Raw genomic sequence first — 19,808 nt, forward strand, 5'->3', positions numbered from 1 at the left:
TTGTTTGGCTGGTTGCCACGTAACAATACCGTCCATGAACACTGGATCTGAGCACTGGAACCAAGATGAAAATTGAACTGCTAGCATATTTAATTCGCATTTGGCCTAACTACATGAATCGACCATCATTTTTTTTTTGCATCTTATTTTTCAGGAAGGGTTGATTTAGAAGATGTCTTGAAGAATGACGAGAACACAAGAAATGGCTTTGAGAACCTGAACATTTCCAACAAGGACTTCTACCCTGCCTTCTTCAAATCTAGCGTCAGCGTGCGGGCTCTGCAAAAGGTGACGTTTCCTGGCAATGCTTACACAATACCTTGCAAGTTTGAGCATTGCACAGCGGAGGACTGCAGCGCTGCTTTTGTCACATATATTCTTGATGTTCCTTGTTTCTACACTTCATTTTATAATTAGACCACTGAGTATCAAATGACAGACTGTACAGGCGCTGGTGGAGTCTCTTCATTGCACCACAAATCTCAAAAGCGCAAGCAGCTACACTTGGTCAAATGCATTAATGAGGCAGCGTAATCATAGAGAAGTATATAACAGCTGTATCTTACTGATGTCGACCTATAGGGCAAAAACTTGGAGGCTAACGAAATCGGTTCAACTTAAGTTAAGGAAAGCGCAGCGAGCTATGGAAACTTACTGATGTCGACCTATAGGGCAAAAACTTGGAGGCTAACGAAATCGGTTCAACTTAAGTTAAGGAAAGCGCAGCGAGCTATGGAAAGGAAGCTGATAGGTGTAAAATTGAGAGACAGGAAAGGGTTAGAGTAGATCATGGAACAAATGCATGTTAATGACATCCTGGTTGAAATCAAGAAGAAATGGGCTTGGGCAGGGCAGGTAATGCGAAGACAAGATAACCGATGGTCTTTAAGGGCAACAGACTGAATACCAAGAGAACGCAGGTGTAGCAGGGAGCTGCAGAAAGTTAGGGGGGCAGATGAGATTAGGAAGTTTGCTGGGATGACGCTGCCGCTGCTGGTACAGGACATTGTTATTGGAGAGATAGGGGAGAGGCCTCTGTTCTGCAGTGGGCATAGTCAGTCTGATCATAATGATTGTGATTGTAGAGGCATATTCTTCTCGTTCCTGCTTGTTTTGGCATGTCGCTGTGCCTTTTCGTCTGTGCAGTGTTGGCCACAGAAGTGCACATGTTAATATGTGTGCATCTGTCTGCCAGATTTTTGACAGGGGCAAGGATGACATTCGAAGCTACTTCTGCAAGCCCGGTGCACCCCAGTTGCTCTCTGTTGCCGGTGCGTCAGAAGGCAATGAGCAGCGCCATGTACAGCGAGACCTCTGCAAACTTTCCCCGTCCGACAGCCGTGCCTTCACCATTCAGGTTCTGAGAAGTCTCAACTGGACTGCTGTGCTGCACAGGGTAGGTTCGTTGCTCACAGGGTGCCACAGTTGCTCGCAGAAATGCTGATCTGTACAGTTTCATCTCCATTGATATTAATCCAGATTATCCATGTTGTCAGGTGCTGCAGCACTTATAAGTCAGCATAGATTTTGTTCTTTTAGTAGTTCCGTGTGTGTATTGCTTGAGTGCAGATGTTTTAAGTGTCTGTGAGAGACAAAAGCATCCAAACTAACTCTGAGGTATGTACGACTATAGTGTGTGTATGTCGTGCAGAACAGTTCTTTTAAAGTTCAGGGTGTAATGTTTCTAATGTTAGTTTATGCACAATGCTTTAAACTTTCATTTTAGGGGTTACTTGTACAGTGGCTTTCTCATAGATGCAAGGCTTCATACCTCGATGCATTTTAGTCATCATGATGTTAATGCCCTTGCAATCAAACTTCGGTAGAATCGAGTTTTGCAGGTTTCTAGATTCAACAAATGGGTTCAGTTTCTCTGTTGTTGGCTTTTCAGCCAGACACTTTAAGTGTAGAAAATTCTTAATCTGGGAGGACCATTAGCTTCTTTTATGGGGCTTCATAGTTAGGCATTCATTTCTCACTGTAGACCATTTACTGAATATTGTTGTCTCTTGTGTCGGTGCTTTAGATAATGATAAAACTAGTGTCTTCGTGTGTCCTTGATTGATAGGGCTGCATTCTCATTGACTTATTGCCAAGCTGAAGAGTGCAGTCTCAAATCTCACACTGTCATTTCCTCGTCATCAGGTGTCGTCTGTTATGAAAGAGAGTGGCCACAACTTCAGCACTGCTGATTGGGTGACAGCTTTTCAGGCTGCTCAAGATGCTCGCAATGAGGTATGTTCTACTTTCTGCGGCACGCTCTTCACAAAAACTATCTTTCCGAAGAGATTAAGTTCCATCCTAGCCTGTTCCCTCTCCTCTCCTTTACGCTCGGCATATAAAATGCACTGCTCAAAGCGGCCACTTCCTCAGAGGTGAATCTTTTGAACCAGTCTTTGGTTTTCAATGTGGTGGATATTACAAGTTCAGCATATACATCAAATTGAGATGTCAGATGTAGCTGTTTACCACAGAAATCTGCATTACAGTAATACTTCAAACTGCTGTGATTTTCAAGTTGATGAAGAATTCAGACCAAACCTTCAGATTTTAGCACACTGTATGCACGGAAAAGAAATAAGTTCAATTTTGAAGCAGCAGATTTTGAGGGAAAAGTTTCTATGAGATTTTATAGTTTTACAAAATTAGCGACATCTAATCTTGTCTAAATATACTGGGTGTTTCAGGGACCAGTTTCAAACATTTCTAATAGGGAGCTCGAAATAGAAAAAAAAACTTTTCAGGAACAAACCGTCAGCCGCAGTAGATGTGAGTTACTATAGCCGCAGTAGATGTGAGTTACTATAAATAATGTCCTGGATATGTAGCTAATTGGCTAAAATTTACTGATTATATTTTTAATTACTGAACACAGTCTCATGGTTAGTGCTAGTGGAGAGTTTGAAGCCACGAACAAAAAGATGCCAAATCAGTTTTTGAAACTAAGAAAAATTAATTGGGTAAAGTTCTGTATTGCCAGGAAATCTGGCACTTTTTTCTCATCAAAAACTGAAACATTGCATGAGGCACGCAGGGAGCTCAGTGCAAACCCAACATCCGCTAATGACGCATTGCAGTGACAATAGTGCCAAGTACGAACTGCGTGCTAGATTGTACCATGGCATGCGCTTTCTTTTGCTTTGTCCCTCTCGGAAGTAATGACCGCACTGTTCACAATGGCTATACTCTTCCTTGCACCAAGCGGTGAAGGAAAAGATTGTTCATGACACCGTATATAGCACAGGCAGTTTGATTTGGGTGATGCAGGCATTGCAACACGTCATCAGTGGATGTTGCATTTGCTCTGAGCTTCCTGAGCACATCGTGGGCTTAGTTGTGGTGTCTGTTGTGGCACTGTCTTCTTGATGGCTGCGAAATCTCCAGTTTGTTCCCGAAAAGTCTTTCTAAATTGAACTCCTTATTTTAAGCACTTTATGAAAGTGCCTTTTGAAACACTGGGTATAAAGATTAGCTATTGCTTATCTTGTCATTGGGAACACAGTGTGAAAGGTTTGCACATGGCACATTGCAGACATGTCTACCGTTATCGTTTTATAGAGTCTGCAATGTGGTAGCCTACACTGTTCAGCAGCCATGGCGTGCAACTTTTTGTCACAGTTGACTCGAGGTGAAACGCAAATGCAGCACAGTCATAAAATCCTCACCTTCCATGTTGAAGCGTGATGTTGTCATTTAGATATCTTTATTTTACAGTTACAGAAAGCCTAGCATGGGGAAAGATGTTTGTATGGTTCTGTATATGTATTATGAAACAGGTGTTAATAAATTCCACATGGGTTAATTAGGGAATTGTGCATATGTTACACAGTTGTGCATTATTCCTGCACAGCTGTACAGATAGAGGTCGTGTCTCCACTCCCTCAGGTGTGGGCACTTACCAGCTTTCAAGAGCTGCTCAAGAGCTTCAGTGAGCGAATCGGGCAGCTTTCGGCACTGTTCACCTGGGGGCGCTCATCACCAGATGGCACACTGGTCAGGGTGGTCCAGGTGTCGCTCTGTGGACGCAACACGTCCTCGCTCCTGGACACAGAGCACGGGCCAGCCCAGCGCTTTGAGGAGTTCCGAGAGCAGGTCAACAGAAACCTGCAAGAGCAGAATGAAGATGCCCTGCTTTCGGAGTATGTCTACGACAACACCACTAGTGAGTTCTTGCACACATTGTAAATTTAGCTGTCAAGACCATGCATATTTTGACAAGCAAAGGAAGCTCGCATGGTTTCTAGTAGATTATTTTTTTTTTTTCTGTGCTGCTACCTAGTGCACTGTAGACAGAACATTAAGGCTAGGCACTCTTTAAATAGAAATGTTTTTGATGCTGCCCCCTGGAGCACTGTAGGAGAAACATGATCGCATCGCATTTGTAGAACCAATACAGAAATTGAAGCCGAGTCCTGCAGAGAGGGTTGGCATGCTGATACTATCTACTTCATATTACAGAGCTCTAGATGTTCAGCCCCCAGTGACTGCCTGGTTCCACTGCTGATATGTTTATTTATTATTCTTTTAGAGGATGATCATACATGTTGCACTATTTCAGAATCGCCTGCATTAGTATTTGCTTTGAACGTGGCTGTTGAGATTTGTCAGGGATGTTTCTCTCACTGGCTTTTTAGCTTGGTTTCCTTTGCTTTCTTTGGTTTTGTTTCGATTTGAGCGGAAACCAGCTTCTCTATCTGTTTCTCATTTATAGGCCCACGCTGCAATGCAGTTTTCAAAAGTTTCGAACACAACCAGCTGATGCGGTTTCTCTGGAGGCAATTGAAGCCTTATGTTCGTGGCAAGATTCTCTTTGCTCCAAACAATGCGGCAACACAGAAAATCATCCGCAAGGTCAGAGAATGTTTATGATTTCATGCTATGTCATTTAGGCATAAATGGATGCCTATGCTGTTTTGCAACACTGTTTAAAGCTGGCTGAAGTCTGATTTGGCACTTGTTGAGGCATGAAAGTCCAAACACAGTAAGCCGATTTGGTAGACATATGGTAATCTTGGTCATCACTGTGTGGTTTCACAGGTGAACGAAACATTTGAGCCGCTGAACAGACTGAAGAATTTGGCTCAGCGCTGGACAGTGGACATTGCACCGAAGGTGACTCATTGGATTAGCAACAACTCTGCTAAGCTGGAGCAAGTTAGGGTAAGTGATATTTGAGGTTCTTGGCTTACTACGCCAAAAGTTGCTGACTTCTAGCAAACAGATGTTGGAAAAGCTCACTTACCCTTTTCTTGTCACTGGGGGCATTAAAGTGGATGTGTAGTTTTATTGCTTATTGCAATAGGCAAACTTTCAGAAAAACTTTCAGAAAAGAAAGGGTGACTATTTTACGAAAGAGTGAATTTGCTATGCAGAAGTGATTGTGGCGATTTCCACGAAGCAGTTCTGTGTGTGCAGCATGTGTAACATGTAAATGAAAGGAATCGATTTTAAGTCATTCAGGCTTGGAAGGTAAAATTTGTTTGAATTGTGGAAAGCCTAAATTAAGAACAACCTGTTTAATGCATTTAGTTTTGATGGTGCCAAAGCCTAAGTTCTAATCAGCTGCTAGTTCAAATTAAATAAGTTCAAATTGAAGAGATTCATTATACTAGTTCTTCAAAATTCCATGAGCATTCGCTTCTTTTCTTGTACTTGAATGGCTTTTCTTGCTCTTTGATTGCTAGCCAGTTCAGCTACTCTATCAGCTACTCTAATTTGGATGTGCTGTGCCTGCTCTGCCAACTCTTTTACTTCTTGAGCCCATCTATGTCTTTTGCACAATTATCGCAGAGGCTATCCAAATCCGAGGGCCTTGAGGCATTCCTCATAGCTGGCGAGAAAGCTGGAGAGAGCGTGGCACAAGTCCCAAATGCCACCCAAGTTCAAGGCGTGCTTGACTGGCTACTGTCCGACTGGGACGGCCGCGTCGAGAGGATCAACAGGGTGGCTCGGGAGGTGTACCACGTCTTCGAGGTTAGACAGTCACTTCTATGCATGTCTTATCTTAGATTGTTACATATGCAACTGGCGTCTGTTCTTTTTCTGAAGTTGACGACACCTCTTCATTAGAACTTAGGCCTCTCCTACCGTGCTTGGTTCCTGAATGTGCTGGTACTCAGTACAGTCAATTTGAGATAGCTAGCAGAATTTCTTTTTCCTCTGATTGAAGGGCTTTGCCACTGTAAGTATGCCTATGTAGCCAGATTATCTAGGCACCAAAGCATGTTTTTCAGGAGAGTATGGACTCATCCAGGCATCTTGGTATTTTGTATCTGACTATGCGTTGCCAAGCTGTCAGTGAGATGTGGAGTTTTTCTTCCTTCACTGTTTTTTTTTTAGTTTTTTGGGTACTTGAGTTGCTTGAATTAACATGTACCTGGTTAATATAGATATTAAGTGAATACTTTTCCAACTGCCATATTAGGGAGACATTGAGAGTATATTTTTTTATTCCACATATCGATACCTGCTTTAGTGCCGCTGTGGTTCAGGCTTGTGAGGATACAGGTCTCGGGAAGACGGTCTGCTTTCATCTTTCATCACTTTTTTTTTTTTTAAGTAGTAGACCTTTCAGAGTCATTGGCATTTTCCTGAGGCCTTGACTGGAATTTATAGCACACGAGCTAGAAGTTATCTGAGTAGAGCTAGGAACTGCAAAATTACAAGAGGAAAAGCTTCTAAACATGCTGTCCGAAATCCCCCATTTCCCATTCCCTTTCTGTTTTCATCTTCAGTGTTTTGAAATGGACCGATTTGAGGGCTTCCCTTCGGAGGAAGCGTTGATGCCTCGTGGCCTGACGTTGATGAGGGAGAACAAGCTCTGGGCAGCGCTGGTGTTTGCTGGTATGAAAGGCTTGCGGGACACTGACGTGCTGCCGCCTTTCATACGCTACAAGATCCGCATGGACGCCCGCAAAGTGGACTCGACAAAAAAGATCGAGGACAGGTAAATTTGTGGTTTCTAAATACGGTGGTTTGAATGCCGGTGTCTGTGAGCCAGATTTCTTTTGTTCACACAGAAGGGCTTATGTGAGGCATTGTGGCCTTGCTGCGAGGTGTGGAGTATTGCATTTGTGTAGTTTCACACTTGAACTTGAAAAACAATTTTAAATTGAGTTAAATTGATTGTACTTGTTCTTCTGGAATTCATTTCAGGTGAAGGTACCAGTTTGGTTAATCATTGTTCTTTAGTTGGAGCAAAAATACAAGAAAGCTATACAGTGCCTCCGAAGTGCAATCACTGGGATTAAATTGTGCTTTTTTTTTTTAAACAACTTCAGTGCATCCATATTTTATTTTCATTTCTTCAAGCTGGTGCTAAAACAGGTGCGTTATAAAGTACTAAAACTGCAGCACAGTGCTGGGCATAATATTAAATTACATGGCAATGTAGTTTATGCTTACTCCATTTATTCATATTCTTGTGTTGTAATGGCTCTTCTACAGACATCATTCCATGAGACCACCAGACTAGCTCGCATGAGTATGACTGCCTTTTGTTTTTTGTTTCTTGCAGATTTTTTCGCCCTGGCCCGCGCCGTCGCCCGACCATTGATCTCAAGTACCTGACCTTTGGCTTTGCGTACTTACAAGACCTTGTGGAGCACTCCATTATTGCACTGCAGACTGGCTGGGAAAGGACAACTGGAGTCTACTTACAGCAGTTTCCATACCCCTGTTACATCTTTGATCAGTGAGTCAGCTCATTGTTTGTGATCGTAGAAACACATTATTTTTTATTTAACAAATCTTTTTGTGCATATCTGTTAGACACTTAGAGCCAAAAATGTGCAGTGTCAGTATGTGCTTCTTGTGTCCAGTATATTTTTTGATGTGATACATAGCGCATTGTTTTTGCTCATTCTATATGTTTCTCAACTGTACAGTTGAACAACTCAAGATTACTCCACGTAGCTTAGAAGTGTCTTCAGCTCAAGAAGATACAGCATATGAACTGGCAGTGAGCAATGCATGTCAGCAGGCAAAAGCTTTGCTAGCAGCTTCAGAGTTGAGGATTCAGTTTTGTGCATACTTTTGCCTTTACACCAACGCTTACATCAGAAGCGTCACAAGTCACCTGATGTATGTGGTTCAAAGTTTGAGGCTTCAACATATGGCATTCCGTATCAGCACTGGTGTCATGTGCATCTGTAGATGAGTAACTTTGGGTGTGTAAGCAGCCTCACCAATCTAATAGCAGCATGACAAAAATGTCTTTAATAAGCTGGAAACAATCACCTTCTTGTACAGAATTTCTGTGTTTCCAAGCACATGGCTCGGAGTCATCTTGCTCTCTCTGTAACCGTTCCGAGTTGTCTGACATTGTTCTCACCGTGACCTGTTCATCTGATCTCTTGTGTTGTGTACTTTGTCTGTCCCTTTAAATGCAGGTTCATAGTGACGATAGCTGAGTCCTTCCCCATGTTCATGGTGCTCTCGTGGGTGTACTCATTTGCGATGCTCATCAAGAGCATTGTCCGGGAGAAAGAACTGCGCCTCAAGGAGGTGATGCGTGTCATGGGCCTGGGCAGCGGTGTCCTGTGGCTCTCCTGGTTCATCGACGCCTTCGGCTTCATGCTCCTCTCTTCACTCCTCCTCACTTGCATCCTTAAGGTGCATATGCAGTTTCACTGCTTTGAATCTTTTCAGCATGCTTTGATTTCTTATCGTAGTAGTACAGTTGTTAGGATGGAGTTTATCACTGGATTCATCAGCTGGCTCATTTTATCTTATATAAAGGCAGAGATCCATGTGTATAGAGGTTTCTGTATGACAGCCTGAAGATCTGGGGATGGTTTTATAGCTGCTGACTCAAAGCTGAAATGTTCATTCTATGGTTCAACACTCCTAGCTTAAGGGTTGTATAAGTGCATACCCTGTAAATTCATACCTCATCTATTCAGAGTGGACTATGGACTCTCAGCTCACAGATTCAAAGCCTCTGGGCTCAAAGCATGGGAATTCTTGGCCAGTGAGCTCATTGCACATTGATTGATGGCCTGTCAACTCCAAATATATTATCTCTGTCTGTTTGCGGACTGTCCTGTGAGTTAGTAAAGTGTGCTCCCAATATGTTTTCAGGCTACTCGTCGATTGTTCTTAAATGAGCTCGTATCAGCTGATAATCTTCACTGCCTCCACACTGTGCAGTTTGGTCAAGTACTGGACCACTCGGACCCAGGGGTGATCTTTGTGTTCCTGGCCTGTTTCGGAGCATCCATTGTGTGCAAGGCCTTTCTCGTGGCCGCCCTTTTCTCGCGGGCCAACATTGCGGCTGCTGCAGGTGGGATTCTCTTCTTCACCTGCTACCTGCCTTACCCTTTCGTCAAGCAGTGGAAGGACCACCTCAACATACACCACAAGAGTGCCATTGTAAGTGTACCTCTTTCCCTGCTCATTTTTCGACCATAAAGTTTTTCGAGGTTACTTGAGTGAAAAGAGGGGCCCTGGTCTTTCATTCACTGCAGGAATGCCAGGGAGTGCGACTTTTGTACTTGGTATGGGCAGTAATTAGTCAAAAGCTTGGGTTCTGTTCTTAGAGTACAACTCTTTTCTGGGCATACCTCGAGGAAATGCTTTGCTAGTCTTGATACGTGCCGAACCTCAGACTTGCTTGCAGCAAATTTGATGAAGAACTGAAAAATGTACTTTTGAAAGCACTTTCCATATTTACTTTCGTAATAATTCCAATTTTTTTTCAGAAAAGCTTACATCAATTTGGGGCAATGGTTTATTGCGGGAAAAAAAGAATTTGACAATTTTTTGTGAGACTCAAAATTTCATATCATGCCTCCGCCTGCCCACCTGCCTTCTCATTTGCTTGTCTGCCTGCTCGTCCATCTGTCCATCCATCAACAACATCCATCGACAAAAGCGCACGATCAACAAGTTGTGTCCCCTCTCCACTGACATCCGTGTGTCGCTGGTGTTTAGCGTCATTCGCTTCAAAAGCTGTTTGCTGTATCATGGCGCAGTTTGATGATTTTGTGATCGTCAATGGGGATGGCCTATCACGGTGAGATAAAGCAAATGTGCTGAACACTGGCTCAGATGGTCAGGTGCGCGTCGCTTGTGCGAGGTTAAAAAAAAAGGTAAATTGTCAGCAGCAAAATTGGGCAGGGGGTTCATTATGCGAGTGGGTTCATTACGCAAGTAAATACGGTAATCTGTGCACAGTACAGACAACTGTGGAGCTTGTAAAAGCCAAACCCATGTTTTATGCCCAGCCCACTCCAAAGCTGCACCTCCCAGCATTCCCAAGGTGTATGATGTGCTCTTCAAGAAACTTGCACAGATGGTGATGCTTCTGTTCCTTCGAGTTAGTTTTGAGACACTCTGTTTTCAATAGCAGTCCTGCTACACTACAGCTTTTGGTCGCCCATGCTGGGTTAGCACTTTAATAAAATTTTATGCTTAAAGGGTTGCATTTTTTTTTTGCCTTTTTTAATCTACTTGTTGATAACCATCTGCACTGACTCTCTGGTGCTGTCTTGTATATCAAACCTTGTAGTGAAATCACATTGTCTCTGCTACCAGATTAATGAACGCTTTATGTCAATGCACTGCTGACACTGAATGTCACCAGCATCAGACGAAATAAACAAAACTTGACAGTGTGATTCCCATCGGCTTCTGTTAATCCTGCGCAAACTCACTTCTGAACCAACGCATTGGTGGAAGACATCCTCTATGGATTAACCAGGAATTCAGTACATATATTTTGCCTTTGCACAATTTCAACGGAGCATGAAATTGTGTTCTTTTCATTTTTGTCATTTGCGGCATTGCTGAACTGCAGTTGTCTTGTCAAAACATGGAGGGAGCGTGTTTCTTGATTAAATAAAGCATTGGTGAAGTAGCAACTATTATCTCTGTTTCATCTGAATGGACTCATGCTCTATTCTATTCAAATGAAATGGAATAGAGCAAGAATAGAATACTGTTCTGTTGACTTGTTCTATTTGTGTGCTGAAAAGTAGACCAGTATTCTTGTGCAGTGTAACAGCACTGCTGTAACAGTGCACACCACTCAGCAAATAACATCCTAGCTGAGATTGAAAAGAGAAGTTGGGCAAGCATAGCAGGGGGTGCCAGAAAGTCAGGCAGCTGGATGAGATTCAGAAGTTTGCTGGTATGAGACGGTCGCAACTTGCACTGGACAGGGTTAATTGGGAGGAGGGGGTCAATTGAAAAGGTTTATGTCCCGCAGTGGACATACTTAGGCTCATGACGATAGTGATGATGGTTACTCATCACCATGGGTCCTCTAATATTTGTATCACACCTGTTTTTGTTGTGCCTTCTCAGAGCCTGGTGCCCAATGTAGCCTTTGGGCTGGGCTGCAGCTACTTTGCCCACTTCGAGGAAGAAGGTGTCGGGGTGCACTGGCACAACTTACTCAAGGGCGGACTGCCTCCGGACACTTTCTCCATCGCACACATCATGGGCCTGTTGCTGCTGGACGCCGTGCTCTACTTTGTGCTCGCATGGTACATCGAGGCCGTCTTTCCTGGTGAGCAGGGGCTAGAGTTCAGTAAAAAGTTTGGTGGTTAGCTGGTGCCTGTTGGTGCATTGTAAAGCACCAGACAGCACTCTAACAGAAGGGGTATGCACAGGACTCAAAAGCCACAGGGGAGATAAATTCTTTAACAAACATAACATATGCAGTACTGAAGCGAAAGAGAATTTTCTATCAATAGTTATCGCAAGTTTAGTTAAACAGATTCACGGGGCTAGTTAAGGACACCTTGCTTTTTGCTTACAGCATTGTTACATTTTACTCTCAGCATTGTTACACCATAAGAGAATTTATTGAACACTGAGTGGTGAAGTGCTGGGTATTGCCATGTGTGTGTATGCATGTCTTTGTGTGTGTGCATGTGTCTCTGTGCATATATATGTAACATGAATCACAGGAGCCCTACCCCATAAGTACAGGGGAACTTTACGCCCTGAACCCACAGAGGACTGAAAAAGAAACCCGAAGCACCGACCCACTGAAATTTTGATTGTGGATGGTGCAGTGCGAAGCAGACGAAGGACAAGGTGCATTCATCCATGTTTTCTTCTACCTTTGTCCTTCGTCTGTTTCACAGTGTGCCACCAACAGTGAACTACTACCGGATTGCACAGCTATCCATCCTTCTTTATTGAAATTTAATATGCATGCGAAGATTTATGTGAAAATGGCACAGTGGAATAAAAGCAAAACAGATAAAAGCTTGCTATGCTTAAGCAAAACACCATAGCATAGCAGGCTTTTGTCTTTTGCTTTTCTTCTCACAGAAACACTTCTCATGTTAGCGCTTCTCATGATAACCATGAGAAATGCTCGCATGAAATCTGACCAATTGTGTGACTTTTCAAGGTACAGTGACCCCTCTGTTAGCATTCTGCCTGTCAGTCTGACAGATGAAAGATCTAGTATTTCTACTTGTCTCTTTTGCTCTTTATTTCCTCATGCTATGCTCAGGTTGCTTGGTTTGAAACAATCACTTCTTCATTGTATAAGTAGCCATGCTATGGTGGCAGTGGACACAAAGATAACATGAACAAACAACCAAGTAGCCCTGCCTCATCAAAGCCAGGTCAAAGCCTTAGTAAATTTGGTCCTCACTTCGTGGCACTCTGCAGGTCAGTATGGCGTGCCAAAGCCGTGGTACTTCTTTGTCACAAAGTCCTACTGGTGCGGTGCCTCACAGCTTGACAGCCCCAGAAAATCAGCCTGGGAATCCTGCAACGGAACTGCCAGCTTGAACGGTAGGTCTTGTCTCTTTCTCTACCTGTTTTCACTAGCAATTCTTTTATAATACTGCTGTTGCCTCACTGACTAAATGGCGCATCAGTTTAGATGGTGGTGTTGCAAGCAATGCATCCATTAAAAGTCACTGCAGAAACCCACAGAAACGCAAGCAAAAGTCAAACACCTGCCTGAGGGAAAGGCCAGTACTGATGCAGTTGACTCGAGATGATTTAAATTCAAACAGGACTGAAAGTTTGTTTGAATTTTGCAGAGCTTAAGTCAAGGCAGGTCTTTATTATACAGTTCATGTTGATGAGCCCTAGGTTTCAGCTCATATAAACTGGCTGTTGAATTAACAAGATGTCTTAGTAGTACAATGAACGCTACTGCACACAACATTGTGTTTCATGATGCATTTGAATGAAAATGAAAGAAAAAGGTCATTGTAGGAATTAACTGAAAAGGTGCATACAGCATGCCTCTGTTGCATGCATCCTAGTTTCGCATTTAACCTAGAGTGCTATATACTGCTGGAAAAATTAATTGTTTCATTAGCTATTTCCCACCTGGTAAGTGTCACCATCACTGGGGCATCGTGTGTTAGTTACAACTTTTTATGCCCATTGTATGTTCTTATTTTTGCAACTAGCTGTAGTTGTACAGTGTTTGGTTTTTTTTTTTTCCGTGAGACTTTCTTTTGTGAACAGACGCTGTGAATTATGTGTCTTGTGACCCAACGCCTGCAGTAGCCTCTTCTTTGAGGTTAGTGCAATGTGCTTAAAGAAATAAAAAAAAATATGAACTGAGATGGATGCATTAAATGGCATTGAGGAAACTGTGGAGCAGTCTATGGCACTGGTGCAAATTAGGAACTTTTCAGAACCAGTGTTAAATAGATGAATAAAGTAAGTTCTTTTTAATTTGTTTTTCCTGAATTCACATGACCTCAGGAAAAACAGAAGACATGGAAGAAGAGCCCCACAATCTCCCACTGGGCGTGCGCATTCTCAAACTGACCAAAGTTTACGCCGGTGCGGACCGGGCGGCCGTCAACGAACTGAGCCTCAACTTCTATGAGGGGCAGATCACATCCTTCCTTGGTCATAATGGTGCCGGCAAGACAACCACCATGTGAGTGCTAGCTCCTATAAAGTCCCACCACTTTCGCCTGCAAAAACCGTGCAGGGTGATCCAACCGATTCTTCCGTGAAACAGACCGAATAAAGTTCATACATTGTGTTCTGAGCAGTGAAGACTGGCTGTTGGATGTTGCGTGTTGATGATAAAAGAATTTAGTGTGCTGTTTTGTAGCATGTATTTTTTCTTTGCTTTGGTTGGTTGGCTATGTACCTGCTTTTGAGGACAAAGACTGAAGCTGTCTGCACAAAGTTGTGGCGTGCTGCTAAAATTTTTAGGTATGGCTAGTTAACCTTATGCCGCTAGTTTTTCCAACTCATGAAGTGCAAAAATAAATTTTGCTCTGTAAGCCACAAAAGTGAAAATTCAGAAGCTGAGTCTGTGCTCTGCAATTTGAGAGTTCTGACTTGCTTGAAGGTAAAATTCTGGTAGCTTTCGCAACTGTTCAACTCAGGTTGGTGCATAGGTTATGCAGCCTGAATTTATATCTTAATTTCTTCTTCACTTTTTGTTTCTCAGTTCTATTCTCACAGGTTTGTACCCTCCGACTCAGGGTACGGCTGAAATATATGGCAGAGACATCAGGCTTGAGATGGACATCATTCGTGAAAGCCTCGGCACTTGTCCCCAATACAACGTACTCTTCGACAAGTAATGTTACTTTCTTGGTTTTTGATCTGACGAGAATTCTTTTGTAGAGAGGGGAAAGAGTGAAGAAGCTTCTGCCTTGCATAGCAGCTAGATTTATGGTGGCCTTTGTCTTGGCAAGACAACTTCCTTAAGATCTCTATGAATTTTTTAAAACCTTGCCCAATATTTTCATGTCATAAGAATGTCAGTTGTTGCATCAAATATACTACAGAAATAATATGCCATCATTGGCAGGTATCTTTGCCTCAGGGTAAAGGTTTGAAAATGTGTTCATGAGCATGCACATCACAGATAATTGCTGAAGAAGCAGTGAAAGATGAAGTATTTTGCCATGTGATTTGTTCAGCATAGGGGTGCCATGCACATACTGCATAGGTTGGAATACTCTTATTGCATTGAACACGCCTTAATACCTGCTTCCAGTCCACCAGCAGTACTAAGAGAGAGGCCTCAAAAACAAAAACAAAAATGCAGGGTTCGGTCAGTGACCCTGCGGTGGCCCATAATCCTTTATGGAGGGCAACATTTTCTACTTTTTTCTTAGTCTGCAAAAAATGTACTGGTGAAGATGAAATAAACTGGCAGCGACACCTCTTTCAAAAAGAATCGCGCCCCTAATTGAGTAAAAAATCTGCTCCAGTTCCGTGTGCTGCGCATTGAACCTTGTATGCGCCCTGATCATTCAAAATCCCATTAGTCTGAAGTGAATTGAACTCTGGGCTGGGCTGCTCGTTTATAACGTCATTGTCACTAGTGCAGGTCCTTTCAGTACAAAAGGGAACAACTAACATGCACAAAAAGACAAATTTTTGGGTTATTTCTCTTCTAATGTTAAAAATGACTTTTGGATGTTATTTGTATGCCAAGAGGCAAGCTAGTTGCAAAACAGGAAAAAGTGAGTATTCCACACAATAATTACATAGTAATCATTAATTGATTGCTCAAACTTTGAACTTTGTTTCTGTTAAAATTGTAGGGACCTGTATATTTAGCATGTCGGAATCGAGTAGTAGTTTATTTATTATTTATTTATTAGTACCTCAAAGGCCCCATTGAAGGGGTATTACATGAGGGGGTGGAATTTCAGCAGTACATTTTTTCTATGGATGATCTGAATGACGATGAGTCGATCTGATCAACGATGGCGTTTGGCAGGTCATTCCAGTCCCTTGCTGTATGAACGAAAAATGTTGACAGATGCACAGAAGTGCGGGCAGGGGGAGGGTAGACTGCCTTCCTGTGGTTTGTGCGATTAGAGATGCGATGTGCGGGGCTGATAATGGAGTTGAGATGTGGATGATGATAGAATTTATGAAACAGACGCAGTCTGGAGTATGTTTTTATGGGCTTTTTATTTTCTTTTTTTTACTTTTGTGCTATTGTTAATGGCAGAGCAGATTCTGTGCTGTGTTGCAAGTTTGACTACAAATGTTCTTTATTCTGTTTTGTTACAGCTTGACGGTTGCAGAGCACCTGTGGTTTTATGCTCGGCTGAAAGGACTCGGCACAGATGTAGTTGGAACAGAAGTTGAATCGTTTGTGCGTGACCTAGCTCTTGTTCACAAGAAAGATGAATACTCGTGCAATCTTTCAGGTAAGTCAGGCACGGCTGGACTGCAAACTTGCACCAAAGTTATAGCTATTCTCATGCTTGCTATTCTTTTCTTTACATCGCTTGTATTACATTCGGTTGTGAGCTGTGTTGATCATATCATAGCACATTCGTACCATTTGTTGATGGAACTTACAATTGGTGGTTATGTACAAAGAGGTAGTAACTTTCAAAATTGTTTGGTGTCCAAGGAATAGTGAAATGGAAAAATTATGTCACTTGGTCTTTGCGGTTATCATTTTATTTAATATAATATAGCCATGTGGCCACCTGGCAGGTTATGCTTTTCATTGTAGGAATATGTTTTATCGCATTCTCTGTTCATACTCACTACACTTGGCACATATAACTAGATTGAAGCAGTGAGCCATTAAGACTTCGCATGCAAGAAGGCAGTGTTGTGATATTGTAATTCATTGCCACATTAAATTCCACGTTATTCCACGTTTTGGCAACTTTTAATCTGAAATGCTACTTTGGATAAAAATTATTTCATTGCACTGTAACTTTTATGCTTTGGATGTCCCAATCGGGAAACTTCACAGCTTTGCTTTACCTTTGTAAGTACCTTGTAGGAAGCAGACAGTGTTGTTAATTCAAATTCAAACACCCGGTTTATGCAAACTGATGTTTTGCTACCATCGGCATGGGAACATTGTTGACTTAAGATTTGCACAGTTTGAACAAATTTTCAGCTACTTCGAGTTATTGTCATCTGGCTGTATTTGTACAGCCACACACAGAGCAGTAATTGCAATTATGCTATGAACGTGCTCTATTCTGGGGTGTTGCTTGTACTATATGCACCAAGTTACTTAAATCTCTTTTTGTATTATCATGAGGATGACGAAGTAGGACTGTGTATCAAGTAACATAGTATTTTTCCTCGTTTTCTTTCTATCTTTCCAAAACATTTAGGTGGTATGCAACGCAAGCTTTCGGTGGCCATTGCTTTTGTGGGTGGGAGTCGAACAGTGATCCTCGATGAGCCAACGGCTGGTGTGGACCCTTACGCACGTCGAGCAATCTGGGATCTTATGCTCAAGTACAAGCAAGGTCTGTCTTGGTTGCTGCCATCTTTCTGCTAACTTTTGGAATCTGTCTACCATGAATGCTCAGACAAAAAGTTTTCACCAGATGATAGTGTAGCATCAGCTAGTTGTGTGTGATGTGTCAGTAAAACTGTCAACAGAAGGTGACGCAAGTTAACAAATAAAAATAAAAGGAACTTCTCAGCTGGGTTGTTTCTATATCTTTACTGGCTGCTTAGAACTTCACAGTAATTATTATGGGCACACAACTGATAAAGAAGGTAGTGTTTTAGCATTAAGGTTTGACTAAGCTGTTGAGCATAAAAAGTGACAAATCTTCAGCAGACGCTACTGCAAGTGGACTGAAAAAATTCTAAAGAGTAAACTTCAATGAAGGTGGTGAGCTTGCAGTGTTACGCACAGTTCTTGAGGGCTAATTGAAAATTGTGCTTTGTTGCTGCAGGACTATGACTGGTTCATGAATAAAAATTTTTGCTGAAATTAGTGATGCAAACACTTTTTGTATCTCAGCAGTTCATGTGTAGAAATAAGTGCTGCTGCATTATTCTGGAATACATTTTGTGCCACTAATCTTAACTACCTCAGTCTATTTGCTTGTTTGGACAGTATGGCTTGCTGAACGTACTGTTTATTTGCATGCTAACCAAGCTTTCGAAGAAAGCTCACACTGAGAAGTTTGTTTGTTAGCTTTGGGAGGCAAAACAACATCATCAGACTCACAGAACAAAGTCTGGCATCAGAGCAAGATGACCGTGCACCTAGTCTAAAGTTGCTTGTCCTAGTGATGCCCATTTGCTATGCAAGCAGTACGAGGACTGCATTTGCAGCATTTTTGCAAGTTGCATTGAAGAGTGGTTGGATTTTCAGGTCGCACGGTCATCATGACCACACACCACATGGATGAGGCAGACTTGCTGGGTGACCGCATTGCAGTCATCAATGAGGGCCGCCTGCGTTGCTGTGGTTCATCTTTGTTCCTCAAGACACGATTTGGCAGCGGCTACTACCTTACTCTCGTACGGCCAGCACGTCGCAGCAGATCGCTCAAGAATCGACCATCCCCCACAGCATCTGCTTGTAGGGATGTGGTAAGTAGTACAACTAGTTCAAGAGAATGGTGTGTTCGTGGGCTGTTAGTGTTGTTTTTATTCGGGCAGTTGACGACACTAGATGTAAAGGAGGCAGCAGTGTGTAAATCTCTTGCAAATGGTAAATTGTATTGATTTATAATTTGCAGATTTTATCTAGTGAAGTCAAATGTTCTATTCTTACAAACAATAATACTACTGTATATGCTGAGAAATCTGTCAAAATTTCTTCTACAGATGCCCTCTAAAATCTCTGTGCAAGTTTGATACTCTCAGCATTCTATTTGTTTTCCTGAAAAAGTTGTGCAGACTGACTTAATTTAAGTGCTTGACCTGCAATTCGAAGCACACAGTTAAATTTTGGCAACTGTAGTGTTTCAGAAAAATTCTAAAGAACCATTCTGGATTGAGGTCTTAAGAAAATAACTAAGAGAGCACTTGATCCTTCTGTTTGATGGTATTATGTGTTAGGTTTAACTTCCCAAATGAACACATGGGCTGTAAGAGATGCTGTAGTGGAGGCCTTCGGATTAATTTCTACCACCTGGGGCTCTCAACATGTTCTGACATCGCCCAGCACATGGGTGTCCCTTGTGTTTCGCCTCTTATCAAAATGCGGCAGCTGCGGCTGGGATTTGATCTCACATCCTTGGTCTTGGCAGACTAACATCATAGCCACTCAGCCACCGCGTAAGGTGATTTTTCTTTTTGTGTCTTTTTTTATGGCTCTCTTGGGAAATTTTCAAATTTTCTTTCTAACTTCAGAAGGTGACGTTCTCTGAGATTGACCTATAACTGAATAAATAGGACATGCATACCACTTGCATGTTGTGCGATATTCTCTGATATCTTTAGTATGGCCCGGTGCTCCAGTAGTGCTTACCTGTCAAGAATATTTTGTCTGATGTACGTACGGAATCATCTTTGCAGTTGATGTCTGATCTTACTGCCGTTCTGTTTGACATTTGCATTTACGTATTGACTTGTCTGATTTCACTGCAGGCCCACAAGCTAGCTGATGGAGCAAACAGTGTTTCATCGACGAATACTGATTCTCCTTCACTTGCAGCAGGTGGCTGCAGTGATGAAGCCAGTATGTTATGTTTTACTCCTGTTTTTGCTCAGTGTGCAATGCTGATAATTAGCAGAGCACCTTAGCTGTTGTTAAGCCTCATTATTACGAAGTTCAAAGAGAGCTGATATTAGTTTGTTATGATCGTTGTTTCATTAAATCCATAAGAAATTATTGTGCATTATGTTACATTTTCAGGGGAATTGCGTTTACGTTTATCATGTTCAGTTCTTTGTTACTGATTGTTATTTTATGCCGGAGGCTAATTAAGTGCACATAAGGGAACCTCAAAGAAATAGGACACATTTGACTAACAACTAGTCTGAAATAATGAGAGCTTCATAATGCGATGTAGTCTTGTTGGACTATGACCAATTACACTACTTAGCATGAAAGTGCCTGTTTCATATTGAAAAGTTCAGTCATTGCTTCTATCTTGGGTATCACTGCAGAA

The 19,808-nt window shown here is 42.2% G+C and overlaps 1 protein-coding gene across 4 annotated transcripts in view; it reads left to right on the top strand.

Moving 5' to 3' along the window:
• Positions 1-19,808, top strand: part of LOC144110546 (phospholipid-transporting ATPase ABCA1-like) — an 80,616-nt gene that overhangs the window by 25,608 nt on the left and 35,200 nt on the right. For all 4 annotated transcript variants that reach the window (XM_077643556.1, XM_077643558.1, XM_077643557.1 and 1 more), the window contains exons 6-24: positions 155-288; positions 1,196-1,396; positions 2,146-2,235; positions 3,886-4,162; positions 4,712-4,851; positions 5,038-5,160; positions 5,791-5,973; positions 6,735-6,946; positions 7,517-7,693; positions 8,391-8,613; positions 9,151-9,372; positions 11,308-11,512; positions 12,634-12,759; positions 13,693-13,873; positions 14,399-14,530; positions 15,985-16,124; positions 17,061-17,198; positions 18,062-18,282; positions 19,285-19,375. In XM_077643556.1, coding sequence (XP_077499682.1) covers positions 155-288; positions 1,196-1,396; positions 2,146-2,235; positions 3,886-4,162; positions 4,712-4,851; positions 5,038-5,160; positions 5,791-5,973; positions 6,735-6,946; positions 7,517-7,693; positions 8,391-8,613; positions 9,151-9,372; positions 11,308-11,512; positions 12,634-12,759; positions 13,693-13,873; positions 14,399-14,530; positions 15,985-16,124; positions 17,061-17,198; positions 18,062-18,282; positions 19,285-19,375 — 3,216 coding nt within the window. The remainder of the gene's footprint in view (positions 1-154; positions 289-1,195; positions 1,397-2,145; positions 2,236-3,885; positions 4,163-4,711; positions 4,852-5,037; positions 5,161-5,790; positions 5,974-6,734; positions 6,947-7,516; positions 7,694-8,390; positions 8,614-9,150; positions 9,373-11,307; positions 11,513-12,633; positions 12,760-13,692; positions 13,874-14,398; positions 14,531-15,984; positions 16,125-17,060; positions 17,199-18,061; positions 18,283-19,284; positions 19,376-19,808) is intronic.

Source organism: Amblyomma americanum, chromosome 11 (assembly GCF_052857255.1).
Source record: "Amblyomma americanum isolate KBUSLIRL-KWMA chromosome 11, ASM5285725v1, whole genome shotgun sequence".
Classification (NCBI taxonomy): Eukaryota; Metazoa; Arthropoda; class Arachnida; order Ixodida; family Ixodidae; genus Amblyomma; species Amblyomma americanum.